At 37.4% G+C, this 22,007-nt stretch overlaps 1 protein-coding gene across 2 annotated transcripts in view; it reads left to right on the forward strand.

Moving 5' to 3' along the window:
- The window catches only part of LOC120766490, a 48,116-nt gene extending 27,253 nt beyond the window's left edge, over positions 1 to 20,863 (forward strand). Inside the window, exons 3-8 of one of the 2 annotated variants that reach the window (XM_040092041.1) lie at positions 8,939 to 9,163; positions 9,256 to 9,454; positions 10,290 to 10,748; positions 17,209 to 17,535; positions 17,704 to 18,000; positions 19,203 to 19,389. In XM_040092041.1, the coding sequence (XP_039947975.1) occupies positions 8,939 to 9,163; positions 9,256 to 9,454; positions 10,290 to 10,748; positions 17,209 to 17,535; positions 17,704 to 18,000; positions 19,203 to 19,389 (1,694 nt within the window). Of the gene's footprint in view, positions 1 to 8,938; positions 9,164 to 9,255; positions 9,455 to 10,289; positions 10,749 to 17,208; positions 17,536 to 17,703; positions 18,001 to 19,202 lie in introns of both variants that reach the window. The other variant, XM_040092042.1, reaches the window with a different exon arrangement.
- The last annotated feature ends 1,144 nt before the right edge of the window (positions 20,864 to 22,007 follow it).

The following is a 22,007-nucleotide window of genomic DNA, read 5'->3' on the forward strand; positions in this document are numbered from 1 at the left end:
TTTCGGTTGTTGTTTGCATACAGTGGAGTGCGTAAAACGTGCAGGCAGTGCCTTTAGTAGGGCGTAATGTTAGTATTGCTCAAAAATATTGTAGAATTTGGCATCGCTTACTAACATTTTTTTCACACAACTGTAGGAAGATACGTGTTCGCATATGCAATCATATTGAAGCGCTTATAAAAGTAAAGCGAACACAATCGACCGGAAATAAAATATAGTGCAGACTGTAGCTTGGCAGAGAAACCAGAACCCACCTCGCACTTCTGCAGAATTTCCAGTGTTTGTTTGCATGCAATTTGCACAGAGAGGCGCATATGTTTTGGTCATGTATGCGCGTCAAATGATGTTGTTGGCAGTCATTTACTTCTTTCCATACATAAAGTCTTTATTTATATTGTACTCGTATATAAGAAATCTTGCCAAATTGGATTCTAACAAGTAGACTAGCTTTGCAAAACAAATGGCTGCAATGCTCCGTGTTGTCTAGCGTATCTAGCCCAGCGAAATAAAATCACATAAAACGTAATTCAAATCGAATCCAACAAACATCAAATACAAATTCAATTACAATGCACATGAAACCATCGAACAATTGCAATAATAAATAAATATTTTTCTTTGCTGGCCACCAAAGGCGTGTGCCAAAAAGGGAAAATATTAATTTAAAATCAGAATTAAAAAAATTACATTGCTTTTGGGGACATACTCATGAGAAGTAGTAAAATAGATTTTCAATTAAAATAATTATTCTCACTTTCTCACTTTATTTTATTAATTGCGGACACACACTCTTCATGCGAGAGTAAGAGTTCCATTTAGATTTCTCAAAGTATCAAAAGTTTCAAGTTTCGCTCAAAGTTGAGACCCTCCAGTCCAACCTTAAATTCGGTTCATCTGATCAAGCAATCTAACATAGAAAATATTTTTTTCACCGTCGCACAGAGTGACTTGAATAGCGCTGTGTGATTGTTGATTCGTAGCAAAAAAAGTGAGACTTCTACTTAACCAGAGCTTCACTGAAGTTCAACGAAGCATTCGAAGAAGTTGCCACAAATCTCCTAAAAAATTTCGACTGAGGAGGATTCCTATATAAATTAAAATTAGAATTAGTTGTTCACATTGTACAGACAGCTTTATTCGTTTTCTATTCGCCATGTTCGGCAATGCAAGCAAAATTCCTCTGCAATCTGACTTTGCCATCCCTGTTATGTTAGACTTATACGGCGGTATGAAATAGTTGAACGTGTTTTTTCAAGAGATTTTCACAAGCAACCGGAACGTACCCAAAATGATAACCGGAAAAGAATTGTCAACTCGGCAAATGTCAGTAAAATGATGCATCTCGTAAAGAAGATTTGTGGTCTTATAAGAAATGATTCTACAAAATATTTATTGCATTTTAATATAATTTTCAATTCCCGTCACATACACAGTCAACTACACCAGTCGTTACTGATCATAGATCAATATCCCATCGGAAATTATTCTAGTAAAGGTTAGATTAAATTAATATTAGATTAGGTTTGATTTTTCCGTAGGCTATTGAGTCACGCATAGACCAGTTTTGGTCCTTTGCGCCACCAGATGGAGTTCCCTTACGAAGTTCACGAGGCGTAGTAATTTTTTAGGATGCCAATTTCAACAGACTCTGTGGCCTCAGAAACGATACCTCTTCCAGTGTCTCATACTGTGGGGTTGCAAATGCTAAAAGCATAGACTTGCCAATGCGAGACAAATGTACAAAAGGTGATATATTGTTTCTTTTTCTACATGCTCTTGGCATTTCCTACACTCTTCCCGATAATGTCAACCTCATGCTGCAGACGTGCGTCATAACCAGACTATAACCAGTGAGTATTCCAATAATGCTCCCAAAGTTTCTTCTATCGAGTGCCTGTAGGAATCTTGTAGATTTCTCATCCACTTTTGTGTCCCGACAGATTGGTGTATCGCGTTTTGATTTTCCTTCCAGTGCTCTTGTCTAGTCGTTATCTATACAATGCATTGTTTTCCACCGCTGATAAGGTGATGATTGCTGCTTGGCTGTTCACATACATAGATCTTAACTCGAAAAGGTGCTGTTGGTGCAGTAGTGACTTGCTCGGCGACTTTCCCAGTAAAGAAGAAGTTGCAGAAAATTTCATTATGCTTGGTTAAATTAACAACTTAAGTTTTCACTAAATTGGGCACTCCTCTAAACAATGCTTCTCAAATAGAGCACTAAAGAACATTTTTGGGTAGAAGTTCGTTTAAGGTATGTCGAAATATACGAATATATGTTAGTTATTGTACAAGATCAACTCAAATACTCCTTAAATTATTTCCGTTTTCATTTCACATATGTTCTGAGTAATACTCGTATCACACACATAAAACTAATATTTATAGTGAACTACTACAAAATTTGTAGCTCCCACTAAAAACAAATCACAATTTTAGATAATCATTTACATTCAAATCAGCTTTTTTGCCCGAACTCAACACTTTCAATAATTTTTCGCTTCAACACGCAAGCAAATGAGACACATGAAGCTAAAATTCAACCGACCATCGAATTTGACATAAATCACAGAAACAGTTCGGTAAAGTAAAGTACGGAAAATGGAAGACATCAGCAAAGTAGTAAAAAGGAAAGCAATAAAAATAAGTCACTTTAAACCACAAAACGGGACACACGAAACTGAAAGCATTGGTCAACCGAACTTCGAAGGGCGCCAGCAATAACTAAATAATTCATATATTTATTACTGAATCTGTAGCAGAAGCTTATGTTTTTCAGCGCTTACCATAAGTGCAGCTTAGCAGGTTAGCGGTCAGCACAAAAAAGGGATAGCAACAACGAAAACTCATTTTAGCCAACTAATGACTGGTGAACATTCATCAACGCTAACGGTACACACAGCAAGTGTACGGTCGGCTAATCGATTTGCGGCGACGGAAGTTTCTATAAATTATACTCAAAGGTACCTAAGTATCTACATAAGTAAAGGATATTTTATGCCATGTGGATGTTATTTTATGTGGAAAATCGCAAGAATAAGCGTTTTCAAGCAAAAAGAAAAGTTTAAAATGAATTATGGCAAAATGAAGGGACAGCCATTTCGAAGCGATAAAAGTAAATTTGATTTTAAGCATTCAATCTTTAGCTTAGGGTTCAGCATGATGATATTGTAATGAATGGGTTTAATGTTAGGTGCTGCCGAGGGAGGCACGGGTATATGCTGTTGGGATGTACGTAAAACAGTTTTCATTTTAATGTTTCTAACATATTAAAGCTCAAAACAAACATTTTATTTATGGTTACCTTAGAATACTTGTGCACCTTAAGCCATGTTTTTAGAAATCATTCAACTTGCCGCACTTCAGTGCGAGCCTGTGCTAACTGAAACTAATAAATCACAACTTTTTCCCATTTCTATCATTTCTTGTGAAATTGCATTGCAAAACTGTGGCAACAATGTGCGTAGTCATTTATTTTTACAAGCATATAATTAGCGTATCCCAATTGGCTACAAAATAAATAATCGTTCAGAGCCAGAAGCCCGAAGCTGCAATAATTGCTTTCACAGGACCACTTTAATGCACTTACAGACATAATTACTCACATGCTCTTAGAGCGCACACCGCCATACACCTCAATAGGTATGTACACTAGTTCTTCGTACTTTAACATACAGGGTGGTACATATTCCGCTTTTATTTTAGAGTTCAAAAGTTGAACAAAATCGATTTTATGGCGATAGCACTATTGTAGGTATGTGAGAAAGAATGTTGTAGCTACTACCAGGTACCGTGGGTTTGAAACTCGACTAAGCCAAAAATATAAAAGATAGTATTTTTAAAGATATAGTCGAATATCTACCGGTCATCACAAATAATTTTCTCGTATAATCGATCTTAAGACAGTGCATGTGCTGTTCGAAGGCAGCTTAATACTTTTAGGAGTCTTCACTTGTCGGAATACATACAAAAGAATGCTGAAAAAAGAAATAGAGAATCAGCAAGAATCGCAATCGCCAAATAACAGCCTACTATATTAGTCAACGTTGTGACCCATTTTCCGAGACCTTAATGATATATTCCAGCCCTATCACTCGAACAGTTTGCTCGCCTTAGGACACTTTACTACAGCGCCTTATAAAAAGATGCATTTTCATCGCGGTTAGATCGCTTTGACCACACTTAAACCTCTTCCGTTACTTGAAATGACTTTTATAATAATATTAAGGTAAGACAATGTGGTTACAAAGGCTTTCGATTACCAAAAATCCACATCAACCGAGTTATAAATACTGTCCCCATAGCATTTATGTTTTCCGAGCAAAATCGCTGGAAAAAATAGATTTGCATTATTCCCCGATTCGCTACTAAAGCTAATGTCTTCCATTTTCTGCTGTAGAGAAGAGATACTAATCAAAATTTCGACAGTGTAGGAATCAATAAATCATTTAATGAACCATCATCTATATATATATTTTTAAGTAGCTATGGCAACATTGCAGCAATTGCAGAATAGCTTACTGGTACATTTGGTAGAAACCATAGCTGAATTACATTTTCTAAGGAATCAATAAATTAAAACATTTACCATTTCCATTTCAACTTTTAGACACCAAACAGACGTTAACGAAATATAACATACCACCCTTCATAAGTATACAAATATAATTTATGCGCTCGTAGGACTCAGTAATTACTAACTGCCCAACACATATGTACTTTTGCTGCCGAGTTGTCATTTCATAAAATTTACGAGACACACTTAAGTGCTAACTAAGCTACTTATATACAAGATGGTGTGTGTAGGTGTGCGATATATACAAGTATTTACAAGTCCGCAGGCGAAATTACTTTTGTATGCGACATTCTTAAGGGCCAATACAGTTATAATTACATACACATACAAATACTAGAGCACACGAGCACTTATGTACCTTTGTTTGTGTGCGCACGTGTGTTTCCATTAATATTACTGGATACATTTCATTAATATTCCCCACTAAATCGGAAACAACACACGCAGATTTGTTGCTAATCAAAGCCGTCCTTAGCAATTAGTCGTTCAATTAACCTTACGTGAACACGTGCAGACTCATAAGATTCGACCTTAAAGCAATTTGATTGTGGTATGTTACAGTGATCGGATTTAGTTCAAATATACGCCGTTTCGTTTCATAATCTGTTTCCGTCTAGACGGCAACTTCATAATACCCCCCTCGTAGAAGCTCCCCTCCTTATTTGCGAAGAGCTCGGATAGCCACTTTTCACAAGCCTATTTTGAGTTCAACTTTACACCTACAAGGGCGTTTACCATGGAGACAGGAGCAGGTGGTAATCACTTGACGCTATGTCTGGGCTATAAGGTGGATGCGATAAAACATCCCATCCGAGCTCCCATAGCTTCTGACGAGTCATCAACGAAGTGTGTGGTCTGGCCTTGTCCTGGTGGAACACTACACCCTTCCTGTTGGCCAATTCTGAACGCTTCTGGTCAGTCGCCTGCTTCAAGCGGTCCAGTTGTTCGCAGTAGATGGTAGAATTAAGCGTCTGGCCATACGGGAGCAGCTCATAGGGGATGATTCCCTTCCAGTCCCACCAAACACAACACCTTCCTGGCCGTCAATCCCGTCTTGGGACAATTCACCGCCCTTCAACCACGACCGTTTTCAATTGATATTGTCGTATGTGATCCATTTTTCGTCGCCAATCACCATGCGCTTCAAAAATGGGTCGAGTTCGGTCCGTCTCAGCAGCATATCGGAGGCGTTGATTCGGTCCAGAAGGTTTTTTTGCGTCAAATGCAGCACCCACACATCAAGCTTTTTTGTGTATCCAGCCTTCTGGAGATGTTTTAAAATGGTTTGGTGGCTAACTCCTATCTTCTGGGCGATGTCACGAGATGCCACATGCCGGTCTAACTCGATGTTTTCCATGATTTGATCGGCATCCGTCGTCACAGGTCTTCCGCCGGCTGGCTTATCCATGGTGTAGTTTTCACCCGCTCTGAATCTTCGAAACCATTCCTCCGCAGTTCGAAGTGATGAAGTACCATCCCCCAAAACACCATTAATCTCACGGAACGTTTCTCTAGCGGATTTGCCTTTACCTAAGGAAATCTTTAAAATAGTGCGAATTTCGGCGTTAGTCAACTCCATGTTTACACGTCTATAACTTCTGAAAGCAATATCCAAACTAATTATGAATAGCGTCGTTATGTAGGTTATGTCAAGACCTTTCAAAGATGTATAGTATTGCCAGATACGCGCTCTGTAGCGCTTTATACATAGCCGCGAAATTCAAAAGACAAAAAGGCGGAAGGGTCATACATATTTGATAACCTTTTATTAAAAAGTGAAGGATATAGTGCTTGAAAATCATCAGGCAAGTGTTAGAGAGTTAGCGAGAAAGCTCGAGTCCGTTCGAATGATATTGGTGGGGTATGAAACGCCTTCTTGCTCGACTCGTCCCAATAAAGTTTAATTTTTTCAAAAAGAGTACCGTACAAAGATCTCTATGGACATGCTTCATGGTGCAGTGCGGTTCCGATCCAATGATGATGAGACATGGTCTTTGAAAGCAACAAAATAAATACTGATGAATAATTAAATATTTTGCGTTTTATTTACAGTTTCCGTGTACTTTTTTGTCACAATATCAAAAAACATATATGATCAGATGGTTCAAATAGTCTGTCAGATATATTATTCAAATATACTTTTCTTATTACGTATGCTGATTTTGGCACCTGAAACAAATACTATTCAATAAACACTTATTATACTTAAAAATAAATGTTTTCGAATTTCATTCTAAAATTTTGGAGCACCAAAAAAAAATATATCTTCGGGCAAGGAAACTAATCAAAAACTGAAATTTTCCGCTGAAAATCAGTAAAGTTTGCTCAGGAAATAAATTTGCCTTACCGCTATAAATAACAGAATTAAAGGCAAACCGTTAACTTTGCATAACATTTTCAGACTTTTAGCTGAATGTAGCAAATTCCAATTTAAATATTCCATCCACATTTTTATCTTAAACAACACATTGAAATTGGCTACTGCTATGTTGAGGTATTTAAAGAACACATACTAAAATAAATCCTTGTTTCGCACAGATGTAAATAATCCCAAGGAACATTAAAAGTATCGGAGTCGCATCTCAACACACAGACCACCGACCATGTAAGAGAATAATGTTGTAAGAATTTAACAATCTGATTTCATTTGTACAATGAAATGTTTAGACGCATAACATATGTTGCCATGCACGCCACACACACATCCTCAAGGCAATATTGCAAATGGAACGCAGCTCTTACATTATCATATAACGTAACACATGCACTTCTAGTGGTCATGCAAACGAAAATGTGCTTGTTTTATTCGCCACTTCAGTTGCTACGCGTAAAATCTAACCTTTTTCGGCGAAATACTTTTAACCTTTTAATGTATTCGCCAAAGAAACATACATACAAATGCGCATATAACGCAACACACGCGCTTGAGAAATCCGAAACCCTTTGCGCACTAAGAAAATGCGAAACGTTAATCCTTTTAGGACTGCTTTTACACTTTTGTGTTCTGGAATCTTATTTCTAAAGCACACACACACAGCGCAACACATTCACGCATACATATTCGATTGACTTAGGTGTGATTTAACCGTTGCTAAAGTTTGTGATGTAGATTAATTGCTGACTGACGCTCAATCCGAAGGCGGTCACTGTGTTAGCGGTTGACCTTTTCAACTCACGTGAAAAGTAATATTTTGTAGTTGTACTCGTACTCTTCCATATAGTACACTATCGCGTAACAGGAATTTGAACGATTTTGATTTTTCTTTCGTAAATTGGTGCTTTCACCATTCTTAGCAAAGACTTTCCAGTTTTGATTTCATATTCAGTTGCAGTTAGCTGTGTCTGCAATTTTTGGAGCGCATGTATGGCTTTCAGAGACTGGTTGAGAACACACATAGCATTAATTCACTTTTAGTTGGAAGTGGTAATAGGTTAAGGTAATTGGCACTTCATGTTGCAACTTGATAGAAATTCGAAATTGCAAAAGCATATCTTTCTAATTTTCAACATCGAGTTCTCTCACCATCAATTAGTATGACTTGCTCTGTCCATCTCTGTTATTGCCTTTTTATTCGCAAAAAAATATTTATCTGGCGTTATTTAACTGAATATTCACTAAATTTCTGAAATAAAGAATATTTTCGTAGATCAGTCACATTTCTACTCAAACGAATGGTTGCTTTAAAGTGTCTTGTACCCGCAACTATATTACATACAGAGTATAGGAAAATAGTGTAAATATCAAAAAAGCATGAAAGAGCTTCAATTAAGAACTATCTTTGTTATTCAGAAAACTTTCACTTTATTTGGTGCGAACAATGGTCGGTTAGCAAAATTTCGTCACAAAAAAGATTAATTAAATTTTCTGCCACTATTTGTAATGGTAACTCTACTCGCTGCAAAGTTTCGAAAACTGCAAAACCAGCTGCAAATTTTCCCTTTCGACCCAACCGACCGAGATAAACATTTCTATTTTCATTTCCTTTTCAATTAACTCGACTGTACTACTTTGGAGCCGCTGCCTTTCCCTTTGCCGTTCAGCAGATAGTTTTCCCCTGCAGTTTTATTCCATTGCAAAGTTTTTATGCTCGCTTTAGTGTAACCTTGAACTTTTTGACCCAGACAGGGGTGTTCTTCAGCTGCAGCTATTAATTGTTTCATTGACAACAGCAACTACAACCTATTGACCTCATTTCGACTTCGTATATTTTCCACGCACACTTTGAATGCCTAACCACCCTCTTCCAATGGTTTGCGCTCATTTACTTCCGCACTTTGATGTGTAAATGTTTTCACCCTTCTCTGGTTCATGTTCTAATATTTAAAATAATGCTTTTCTCCATTTTGTTGTTTTCCTTCAAGGTTACTGGCCGCTCGGCTTCGTTTGGTGTAACATTTATGTGACGTGCGATGTGCTGGCTTGCTCCTCGAGTATCCTGCACATGTGTTTCATCAGTCTGGGACGATATTTGGGTATACGAAATCCGCTGGGATCGCGGCATCGTTCGACGAAACGCTTGGCTGGCATTAAGATTGCCATTGTGTGGGTTATGGCAATGATGGTCTCGAGCTCAATAACAGTTTTGGGTAAGTATTGGACAAAGTCTGGTTCCCATATAAATCAAGCTTGATTTGATTTTTCTGTAATAATGTTTTCCTCCTCTTTTCTCTTCTGTCAGGCCTCGTCAATAAGCACAATATCATGCCGGCTCCGAATATTTGCGTCATAAATAATCGCGCATTCTTCGTGTTCGGCTCGCTGGTGGCGTTCTACATTCCTATGCTGATAATGCTCACTTCCTATGCTCTGACAATACCACTGCTGCGTAAGAAAGCTCGCTTTGCGGCCGAGCATCCAGAAAGTGAACTCTTTCGACGGTAATTGCAAGTCTTAATAATATCTTAATATTTATTTTTAATGACAAGGAACAAGTGAATGCAACAGCAGTAGAGACTCACGTTAGTTTGAGAAAACAAGTACAAACGACCTGGTTATCTTAAAAATTAACCCTAATTAACTAAAATTTATATCAGGTCTGAATCAATTAAGATCTAAAGCCCTCAGATCATGTTAATTTCATACCATTATAGAGGCAACTTAGGGGAACGAGAATCAGATTTTACATTTTTATCGGCATAATATGGCGGACTTAAATAAAATAATATTATTCAACCAAATTCCTTCTACAAAAATCGGATTCTATCTAATATCATTGATGAGATAAAAGTCTGTAGTTGTCGATTTTTTAGTTATCAAATGGGAGGAGGCTTAAAACTTCTAAGAAAATCCATTATCAGAAACAGACGCACGAACTCATCGGACCCGCCAACGAAACGCCCGTCACTCCCAATTTTAAGTCTTAGCCAAATATTCTTGATTAATAATATACTATTTAGTTAGTAATAAACATTTAAACCGATTTTTAATTTAAATTGATTGTAAACACTAAATTAAAAATGAAATTTGCAACATTTCTGAGAAGATCAAAAAATTCCCAAGCAGAAATTTTATATTTCCACTAACAAATTTCATTAAAATCTCATCGCGATGCTTGCTTACACTTCATCATTCTACAATTATTTTCACGTTAGTAAATATTTTCATAGAATTTCTGCTTCAAAATTAATGGTAGTTGTTGGTTGCACTTGCAAAATTGCGCATTTTCATGAAAATTCCATATATTTCTTCTTTCTACACGTTTTTCACCACCAGCTTGGGTGGCCGTTTCACCATACGACCGCAGCACAGCCAGCAGCAATTGCAACTGCCCAACAACAGCTTCCGCCGTAGCAACAATAGTCACACCAGCTACAGCAAATATTGTAGCAGCGATAGCAATCGCAATTTCAGCGCCAAAAACGATGGAGACATTAGCGCCACGGGCAACGGTGATTGCGATAAGCAACAAACGCACGGCTTGCGACACGCCAACACAGCAAACTATTCGAATGGTTGTGGCAAAGCGGACGGTGGTGGCAATAGCTTTGGCGGTGCGCTCTTCAAATGCCGCACCAGCTTTCGGCGCAGCGGCATGCGTCACACTTCATCGGCATCGGTGCGCATTAAGTCGCCAACACGCGACACTGGCGGCATGGATCGGTTGACGCAATCGCAATCGGCACAACACAGCAGCTACTGGCGCACACACGGCAATCCGAACATAATGGACAGGTAAGTGCATTGTCAGGCAAGTGACAGCGGTTTGCGAGCGATCAAAAGCGGAAAGGCTGCACAAAAGGCCTTAACTATGGGGGCAATAAATGCAGCGGCATAAAGGTGCTTTTAGCCTTCTTATGGTCGATTAGTCAAATCTTCCATGACTAGGAGCAAATTCGGTGTTTTGCTAATGTAAGAGCGCCTAATCTCGTCTGTGAAATTTGTAAACTTATATGATATTCTTCAAATAGAATACATATGCTACGAAACTAAAGTATTATTTTCAAAGTTAGCCATCATGCCGATGATTTTTGATGAGTTTTTTCGCTTATTATAGATCTATTTAGAGACAGAATTTAGGTATTTTTAGTCATTGTTTTACTTACCAATTCCAACAAGGCAAGATCTTAGAAATAACTGGCCTCGGCCGGAGGCAATTCGTGCCGATTCCGGTCGCGTAGAATCGATCTTATGATAGAAACAGAAAACGAACTTTGAATGCTCAGTGGATCACATAGAAAGGTTTTTGGATGAGTGAGTCCAAGTGTGTAAGTGGGAACGCAATGTGATTACTACTTTTCAGAGTACGAGAGGGAGGCACTAGAATTGGATGCAAACCTAATAAAAACATTACAAACTGTCGAACATTTAAAAAATTTTGAAGAACAAATTTCGCTTGCGCGATTATAGCCAAGTTAACAACAGTCCGCCAGTCTTCTTTCTTCTTTTCACAATGTGGCGCTAATTCAAAGCGAAGCCAGGTCCTTCTCCATCTGATCTTTCTAACTGGAGTGTTTTCGTCCATACGCACGACATGACTTAGTCAGCGCAGTCTCTTATTTCGTTGAACTACAAGTATGTCAATATCGAATTCGATATTCGCCGTAGCCAACGCGCAAAGGACCATAAATCTTTCGCTGAACCTTTCTCTCTAAAACTCGCATCGTCGACTCATCAGATGTTGTCATCGTCCATTCCTCTCAAATTAGTTTTGCGGGATACCTAATTCAGACATCGCGGCATAAAAGCAGCTCCTTTTCGTGCTGTCGAAAGCAGCTTTGAAATCGACGAAGATGTGGTGTGTGTCGATTCTCCTTTCACGGATCTTTTCCAAAATTTGGCGCATGGTGAATATCTGGTCGGTTGTTGATTTTCCAGGTCTAAAGCCACACTGATAAGGTCCAATCAGTTTGTTGACGGTGGGCTTTAATCTTTCACACAATACGCTCGATAGAACCTTATATGCGATGTTTAGGAGACTTATCCCACGGTAGTTGGCGCAAATTGTGGGATCTCCCTTTTTGTGGATTGGGCAGAGCACACTTAAATTCCAATCGTTGGGCATGCTTTCGTCTGACTATACTCTACAAAGAAGCTGATGCATGCTCCTTATCAGTTCTTCGCCACCTTGTTGGAATAGCTCGGCCGGCAATCCAGAATCTATAAATATATAGCAGGTACAAATAAAAAATAAGATGAGTGTCTTCAGGTGAAGCAACCGCTCCTTACTGGGTTGCACAATTCCACTTATGAGCGTCGATGAAGGTTATCACAGTGATTGTGCCAAAGAGACAGATTTAGACGGAGCCTTAGAAAATAGCAAAATGATTTCAGATAATCGTAAAATGAGGTAGAGAAAGAAGGTATTAAAATTAAACGACGAACACAAATCAATGAAAACGAGGACCGAATGGCATTAGTTTCTGCATCCACCATACCTTCCAAATCTGGGCCTCAGAGTTAGTATTTAATCCTCAGGCCTGAAGGAAATGCACGTTGTAAAGAAGTTGCCGAGACTAAAGCCTGTTTCGAAGAACTGTACCAAATGTAACACAAAAGCGTCACCGAAAAGTTGGAAGATCGCTCTAATGAAGCTTTTCCAAAAATTTGCCTTTTTCAAGACTAAAATGAAATCCTGAGCTCATTTCAACAAAAACCTTACTTTAATAGGAACTTCTCTCATCCAAGTAACATGTGGATGTATCACTGAATTTAAGGGCACAATAGACCTATGTAAGGTCGCGGTGCATTCCTCATTTATTAATCTTACCACTGAATTTAACTCAACATAAAATTTTACTGCACACAAATAGTATGTTAAGGTACATGGGTACTTATACAAAAAACAACGATATGTTTTACTATACAAATTTCGTCTCCTATTTATGTATGGGTGTATATAAACCAGCTTTCGATTCTAATAAAAATAGAGTTATTACTTCAAAAGTACTTTTAGTGCAATTTAGATGAAAAATGGCAAGCGTGGACGCCACACTTTCTTTATTACCTTTAAATGGGCAATAACTTCTTTCAACCAATGGACTGGCCATAAAACGCTCATATAAATATACATACAAACGCGCATAAAAATACAAAAATAGGAGTAGATAGGTACGAATGCATATGTGTGGCGCAAAACTGCCACAGCGGTGCGGCGAAAAGCGGTAATTCCCGCGAAACCAATGAATAAGCGCGGAAGCAGAAGCAGCTGCGAGTACTTACACAACAATGCAACAAAAGCGGCAAAAGCGCATAAAAGCATGTAAGTGACGTTGCAGCTGGAAAATGCTGGCAGCGAAGGCACATACAAGCACATTTATCCTTGCATATTCAGGTATGTGCACTAGCACCGTTATAACTACAAGCAGTTACATGCAATCGCCATGGTTTAATGCAATCATAAGCGTTGGCTTGCTGAAATTTTCTTGCCAAAACGCTTTTCCCTACAAACGACTTAAATCCCATGCAAGTGTGCGTTTGTTGTGTGGTTCTAAGTGCGCTCTTAGGGTTGGTAGGTATACAGTAATCTCTGTTATATGGTAAACAACGCGTTGACATAGTCTGCAGAAAAAAGTATTCAACTTAACGGCGCTTTTGAATCGCACTGCATCTTTTACAGTTTTGCTCTTAACACCCTAGTTTTCAACCTAAAACAGAAATCACTAAGCAAGCTTCGGATGTCAATCTCATACCTTGGCATTTCAGATTTTGCTTTTTGCTTCTGATTCAAAAGAAGCCTCATTTCAGGTCAATTTGTCATTGTTATATACGGAATGCAGCTAGGTATTATCGATTGCAATTCGGCAAGGTCTTTCGTTACCGCCTACTGAACTCGGAAGAGAATTTGCATTCATAGTTGGTAGTTGTGATGCTGAATGTCGGAGGACTTCAGATATCGAAACGGCAAACAGGTAGGAATGATGATCAGCTTTATGCGATTCAAGATATGTCTCCAAACTAAAAATGGATTCTTAATAGTATCTCTAAGCCGACGCTTTATGAATTATCAAGATGGAGTTACCTTTGCGAATTCAAGGTAATGAATTTTGACATCACAAAAGCAGTTCCTCTACAAAATAAGATATTATAGAACCGCGGCCTCTTGAAAAGACAGTTTTTTTTCATAGATTGATTACTTTTCAGAACCACAGAAACACTCGAACTTGTTAGAACTTCTGCTCCATCAAAATTAGCATTAAGTTCTTACTTCAAAGTTGATTATTCAAAAAGTTTTTTGTTATGTATGAACTTCTCAGCCTATTTTGTTGTGCCTCAAATGATGCTTCCGTTTATTATAACTCAAATCGGTATTTAGAAATCTACTGTCCACTTTCTAACATATAAGTTTAAGATTATATTCAATATCGTGGGAAAAATTCCTTTAGGGCACTGCAATGAATATCTCTTATAACAAAGGCAGGTTGACAATCTAGACATATGTATCTAGATATACAACTAGGTAGGCTAATGAGGCTGATGCACTTAGCCGAGTGTCGCAAGTCTTGCAGCAAGGCTAAGCAAAAAAAAATAATAAAAATCAAATATTTTCCAAAACTTTGTAAGCGGTGATGTGGATACCACATTAAAGTGGTATGTGAGTTTCTAATTGTATCGCAATTTGATTATGCCTGTCCATTTGATTAATACCGGTAATATAATGTTCGATTTGTAAACTAATTAAATTAAATCCCAATCACAATACCGACTTCTTTTCCGCCCACTTTGAAATGCTCTACTGCACTTTTAATTGTTTTCAAGCATTTTCTAATATTTTGCCCACATAAATCGCCAAGTGTTGCCATCCACTTCACCATTGCGGCGCAACATTAGGCTTGTGGCTAGCCACTCTTTAACAATACATGCTAGTGGCACAACACTCGTAGCACTTAAAGTTAACTCGGCCGCAATTTCATGCCAACAAAAACATTCACACTCACACACTTCTGACTGGTTCAAGTATCTGCGCCACCTAGGCGGCTGGCGCACAGGCGGTCTCGGAAATTTACGCTTCCCCTTTTGGCGCTGCCATTTTACACTTCCTTTCCCATGCGGTTCACAAGTGAACTCATATAAATTTTTGTAAACAATTCGTGGCGAGCTGAGCCCTTCATACCTTCATACCTTCCACTTTCTACTTTTCTTCGAGGTTTCACTTGCTTTTAGTTCTACTTGATTTTCCCCCACGTCCATTTTGTGATGAAGCTTTCACCTCAGTGGCAAGTGTTAACCAACAAAAAAACTGCTAAAGCACTTATAATTGTAGTTTTGTTTTCTCTTTTTTTCTCGACGGGTTTGTTGTTTTATAATTTTAACTATATTACGAAAGCACTAAGTGAGTCGTTTGTGTTTTTGTGAGTTTGCTTTCGCTTTTATGTGGCGCCGCAGAGTCGAGAAGACTTCACAGCTCTTAAGTGTGGTAGCCACCATTATAATGTTCTTAACTGCAATGCCAAAATGTTTTGCATAACATAGAGAAATCTGTAAGGCATGAGTGTAAATACATATATGTATATAAGTATATATCACATCCAATCATATGATATAATGTGGTATCTTTGACTCCAGAGTTAAAGTTATGGAGAAAACAGGAAAGTAAATTTATTGTCTAAATTATTTGAAAATTTGTAAAAAGTTAATTGTTACTCCTTAAGTGGAAAAGTGAACATCAATTAGTTTATCAGCCGCTCGCTTTGATCAAGCAACTCTAAATCAAAAATATACGATTTATTCAGACTTAAATGTGCACTATCTAGCAAGAAAGATCAGCCCAAATCGTTCGAGATGAAATTAAATCGATTTGACTGCATTATTTTATAAATACGACAATGTGGGTCTACAATCAGCGCAGACTCTTCAATCAAAAGTGACACAAAGATCAATCAACAAGACCACTCTCAAAATTATTACTCAAAAAATCTGCTAAAAATTATAAAAAGATGCCGACTTCTTCATCACAAACATTCAATATGCTTGCCTACAAAATATATTTATATCTAAATTCGCGCAAATTGTTATAAACTTACATAAACTCGCATTAATAACATATCATCTGGAATGTTACTCATACGCCATGTGCACTCGTGAGTAAGTACTCATATTAGCACACCTTAGATGATACAAATATAGCTGCACGACAGTTTTCAATCGCACCTAACTAAAGTGCGAAATATGCCTGCATAACCTACAGCAAACACAGACATATGTACCTACGTTTATAAAACAAGCAAATTTAAACTACATAATCTTATTTCGCTATTTCTCTCACTTGCTGTTAGCGTTAGTCTTAATACATTCAAATTTCATTCCTCAACGCTACCAGCTTAATTTGTTCATGCTGAAACTATCACTTTAATCTTTGTGTAATTGGTTTAGGTGACACACGCTTTCCGCACGAGGAAAAATAATTCAATCACACTCTCTAAATTAACCATAACATAAATTAAGTTTATTAGTTCGTGGAACGGGAGGCAAAGGTCAGCAGCAGCGCGTCTAAATAACTACGAAAATGCAATATAAATGCTTGTTGTTGGCATAACCCAGTGTCGGAAACCATTAAATCTAATTAGAGTTAGATATCTATTTTGGATGTGGTTGTACATTAAATTTTCTATGCGCATATTGCAAGTAAAATGTTAAGCTTTTAACTACAACTGACTATATAGATGTGATTATGATAACGAGTTTGCTGATATGACCACCATTATTGTCTTAATTTGGATAGTGAATAAATTAAATTATGTTTATCATTATGACTGCGACTACATTATAATTGTGATTAGTGTAATAGAGAACAATAATAAAAAAAAACATACTGCTGCAGATATTTTAACGAATCCGATAAAATGCGTTTGTGAATACTATCAATAATTTAGCTCTGCAATCAATGTTGATTTAAATCATAATTATGATTTTTTATGATCAAATTTACATGATCCAAGATTGAGATTACTTTATTGCAAAACAACAAAAATCAAACTGTTAACTGTAGCGATATTCTGTACACACCTTTAGTGGCTTACTCTTACTTTCTACACTTAAATGCGCCCCAACGTACTAAAAACCAAATAAGCGACCCTACAATCGCTGCCGTCTTTTGCAATCCACCGAACTCTTCTAATAATCGCATTTACAAGCCACATTCATTTTCTAAACTAATTTATAACTTCTTTATGTGCACCGTTTTGTGTCTTTACAGCCATCCCAATCGACATGCATCGGTGCGTGTGAGTGCCTCGCAACCGCAATTGGGTTATTCTACAAACAGTGGCACGGCGGGAAGCGCGCTGATCGGCAGCGCTGGCGGAAACGACAGTGCCCTGCGAAAGGATGTCATTAGCAGCATCAGCGGCAATACGGCCAACAACAATGGCAGTAATAGTGCGTTGCTATCGAAACAGTACGGCGGCACTTGTGAGCAGAGCACACAGACACCCGAGTCCATAATGCGTGAAACACGACGCCACAAGCTGAAAACATTTAAATTCTCACTGAATAATGTGACAGCGCCAGCGTTGAATTTGCGGTGAGTATTATGCATGAAATCCATATACTGGTGCCTATCTGAATAAGGCGCAGCCGGTCGCTTATGCGTCGCGCCCCTAATTGCATTGCACAACCCTGATTCAATTTGTGCTTCTATATCCTCTAACTCTGTCGGTTTTTCTCTCCCTCTCCCTGCCTCTCTTTGCAGCTTCCTGAATAACCGCAGCAAACGCAATAGCTTATCCGCCAATGCAGTGGCCACCGAACAGAAAGCTACCAAAGTACTCGGCCTGGTCTTTTTCACCTTTGTCCTTTGCTGGTCACCGTTTTTCATTTTGAACATCATTTTCGCCGCTTGCCCCGCATGTCAAGTGCCCGAACATGTTGTGGACACATGCCTCTGGCTCGGTTATGTTTCATCAACAATTAATCCCATTATTTATACGATTTTCAATCGAACATTTCGTGCGGCTTTCATACGGCTACTAAAGTGCAATTGCGAGCGGTAAGTGAACAATTCAATTTTGATTTTAGACTAATTAAAATATTTGATGAGAAACTGAATTCGATTGGCATATGTTAGAATATGGAATATGTTATCGCGAAAATTTTCGACAGATCAGTCATATGTTTTTATATTTTAATCGTTTTGTATTATTCTTACCGAACAATTCCAAACACCTAGGCAAAACAGAAAAAAAAAATCTCAGAAAAAACTTCCTCACACTATTTCAACTTTAACATAGGAAGCACTTCAACATAAAAAGGTTCAAGCAGCTAACTGTGCTCTCCAGGGACAAATAAGACATCTAGTAAGGTTCTATTACCTATTATTTCAGCCCAACGTCAGAAATATACTCGGAAATGCTTAAGGTAGTTTTAGGCAACATAAATTTGTCTTAGCAGAGGTCACAACCTACAGTTAGCTAAGATCTCAACCCATCCGGCTGATATTCACACTAAGCGCTTAAGTTGCTATATTTATCACTGGTCTGACCTTACACAAAGCAGAGCAGATATATTAATATTTCAGACTGTAGTTCCTAAAAAGCTGGATTTCCAGATATGCCATCAACTGCTAACAACATAGGAGTAATTTTGTGTCTATAAGGAATGTACATTTTTCAATAAAAAACAATAATAAAAATATTTCCAAATTAGAAAAAAATCTTACTCGTATTCGTATATATTTTTGTATTGAAAAACTTTTTTTTGAATACACAAATGCTTCAAGGTGTTTTTTTCGACAGTTGAAATTTCGAAGCTTTATAACTCCAAAGTATTTCATATTGATTCGAAATACAAAAATACGTGTCCAATATTTTGCCTCAAAGAACAAAAAATATGTTTCATACGAAAAAACAAAATTTTAATGTAAATATTGGATGTAATGACCCATAGATAAATATTGTAAATTCTGATATACAGTGAAAATACCAAAAATGTCGATTTAAAAACCGCCAAACAATTTCTGAGTAAGAGCAAAATGTTACTACAAACTTATGCTCTTCTTTATTTCCGCAAATTACAGTTTCATCTATGAAACTTGCAGACTAGTTTTTATTGAATTATTTAGCATTTTACAGTTATACCACCGTTATATGTGAATGCGCAAATGCATTTGTTGTTGTATGAAAATAAATTTAATTTAAATAAACTGATTTCTCTTTTTCCAACTCTCTATTACTTCTCCCTCTCTCTCCACAGCTCCGGTCGGCCATCACGCTATCGCTCCGTCACCGAAGGACGCGGCGCTTTAAGCCTGTGCGCTCCATCCGCCCTACCGTTGGCCATTTCATTTCAAGGTGCACCTTTGATGACACCATCAACCACGAATGCGACACCGTTAAGCGATTTTCGTGGCAGCTATACGATCACAGATGATGAGTGTTAAAATTGAGTTGCACTAACTAGACCATCATGGAGGCTGACTGCAAACTGAGCGGCAACGTGGCAATTATTATTTTGACTGAAAATGACAACATAAATATGCGAGTCGACGCCATTCAAGGGGCGAAACAACGGCGAAACGACGAAATGAGAACCAAAACGTAACTATTGTTACCTACACATACATACATACATATAGAGCTCTTGGTATTCGACAAAACGACTAACCGGATTAACCGGAGAGGACATTATTCGAATTATAATATGCGACTTGCAGTATCCGGATAGCCGTAAGTCGTCAAATATCCGATTAACCGCTCCTTTTCGACTAACCGGTTAACCGTTCGTTGTCGACTATTCGAATTGGAAGCATTCAACTTCTATAAATTTTTCACAAATGTATAATAAGCAAAAAGCAAAGGCTGCTTGGAGTTCAAACAATTTTCATTTTTTCAAATACTTGCAGCAGAGCTACTATTATACATACAAACGATTACCAAACGGATGTTCGAATAATCGGTTTTCAGGTTATTCGAATAATTTTAAGAACACTAACACATAGATATATCCATATAAATACGAGTTGTGCGAGTGTGTAGTGTGAAGAGAGCGGTGTGTTCGAGCTGGCAAATACATTATGTACGAATGATGGTATGTGCTCACATACAGGCGTCTATGGTATATTCAGGTGTGGTTGCCATATGGTAGTCCATAGAAATGCCCACACATATACATACACACAGCCACACTGCCAAAAGTTTATTATAACTTTGTTCATACAGTACCAGCGACTAGCAGTAGACAATTGAAAAAGTTGGTCAACTCGTGAGGAAATATTAAGCAAAGGATATGGCGAACTTCTGCAACAAATAGGTTCGTGTTCCGAAAACATTTATTTTAGCATATTTTGCTCCAAAAATACGCTCGTTTCGCTTGCATAGCAGGCAGTGGGAGTAGCGGTAGATAGTAAAGGCGAAAGCTCCGTAATTTCCACATAATATTAGCTAAAAAAATAAAAAGAAATAAGATAGTTTTATCATTTACCTGCAGGCAGCGCTATTTAGGGTTAGTTTTAGACATCCATCACGGAAAATATGTTAAAGATTTAGTTTACCCTACTTCGTTGCACTTGAAAGTAATTTTCCATTTAGCCTTGCTTAAGCTCTTTTATATATACATATACATATGTGTATATCTCAATCAGCAGTTAACAGCTGTAATTGTTTCGTTTTACTGTTATTCTAATTAGCGAAATCGCAACAAGCTGCAGCTGTTTATGAAGTGAAAACACGCTAATGAGTTTCGTTGATTTGTATGGACCAATTTTAAATTTATTACAACCATAGTTGCAATTTTTGTAAACTGAGTTTTATGGAAGCCTTAGCTGGAAAAAATAATAAACAACACTAAATTAGTCAGCTGTATTTCACAATGTTACAATTTAAAATAATAAAAAAAACAGATTTAATGAACAATGAATGTACATTAAATTTTGAATTAACATACGCTTAATTGTTTAATTAACACTTAAATTGACACAATATATTAAAATACAGTTGAACTTCACTAATCCAAAAAAACCTCCGAGTATAGAGACTTCCAGTTATAGAAGTTTTCATTGAAACAAAAAATTTTTCAAAAGGCTATAATATATAAACTTATATACAGCTTTATTTAATTACTTCGTTTAAAGTTATTTGCTTATGCACATAGAACATGTATTCTGTAGTTTTTGGTTGAACATATATTTTTTGCTTTGTTTCAGTAAAAAAGATGCTAATCTGTTTACTTCTTTGTAATGATCGTCAACTGTATTAATATTCGTATTTAAATAGGAATTTAAATACAAAAATGTTCTACTATTTTTGAGTCTTCTTCATCGTGTTCCATGCCGCAACAAGTCATATTCGTTGGTTCTGAAATATTCGATTCTGCAATATCATCTGTAATAAATACGACTGAGCAAATCTCATTATCCGCCTCAATATAATCTGTAATAGTAAGATTTAAAGACATAAATACGCGGTACGACTTCTACATAAGCAGCTGTTTACAGAGTGGGATTTCCCCAAAAGTTCGACTTAGAGAATCACGTGACTATTTAAAAGCTCGATTTATGGCAGAAATTTTTTTTATGAAATTGACTTCCATTGCCAATTCAAGAGTTTAATTAATACCTAAATTTAGAAAACATAGCAAAACTTTATACTTTGTGACAAAAAAGTACCCGGAAATTGTGAATAAAACCCAAAATATTCAATTCTTCATCAAGTAAAACCCACCAGATGTAATGCACATACGCCAATGGTTTCTGCAGTCCTTGAAAAACTTTTCCTGATCAGTTTTTGGGATGGCCTTCAGTTTCCTCAGCGCATTTTGTTTTACCTCTTTGATTGGCTGAAAACGGGTTCCACGCAATGACAATTTCAGATTCGTGAACAAGAAAAAATCACACGGAGCCAAAAATGGTGAATACGGTGGTTGATCAATGGTAGCCATTGCGTTTTTGGTCATAATCGAACAAATTTTGAAAAATCTTTATCGGGACGAGTCAGCCAAACACGCGTTTCATACCCAAAATATTCACCAAAATCATTCGAACGAACTCGCGAAAGATGTCTA

Source organism: Bactrocera tryoni, chromosome 1 (assembly GCF_016617805.1).
Source record: "Bactrocera tryoni isolate S06 chromosome 1, CSIRO_BtryS06_freeze2, whole genome shotgun sequence".
Taxonomy (NCBI): Eukaryota; Metazoa; Arthropoda; class Insecta; order Diptera; family Tephritidae; genus Bactrocera; species Bactrocera tryoni.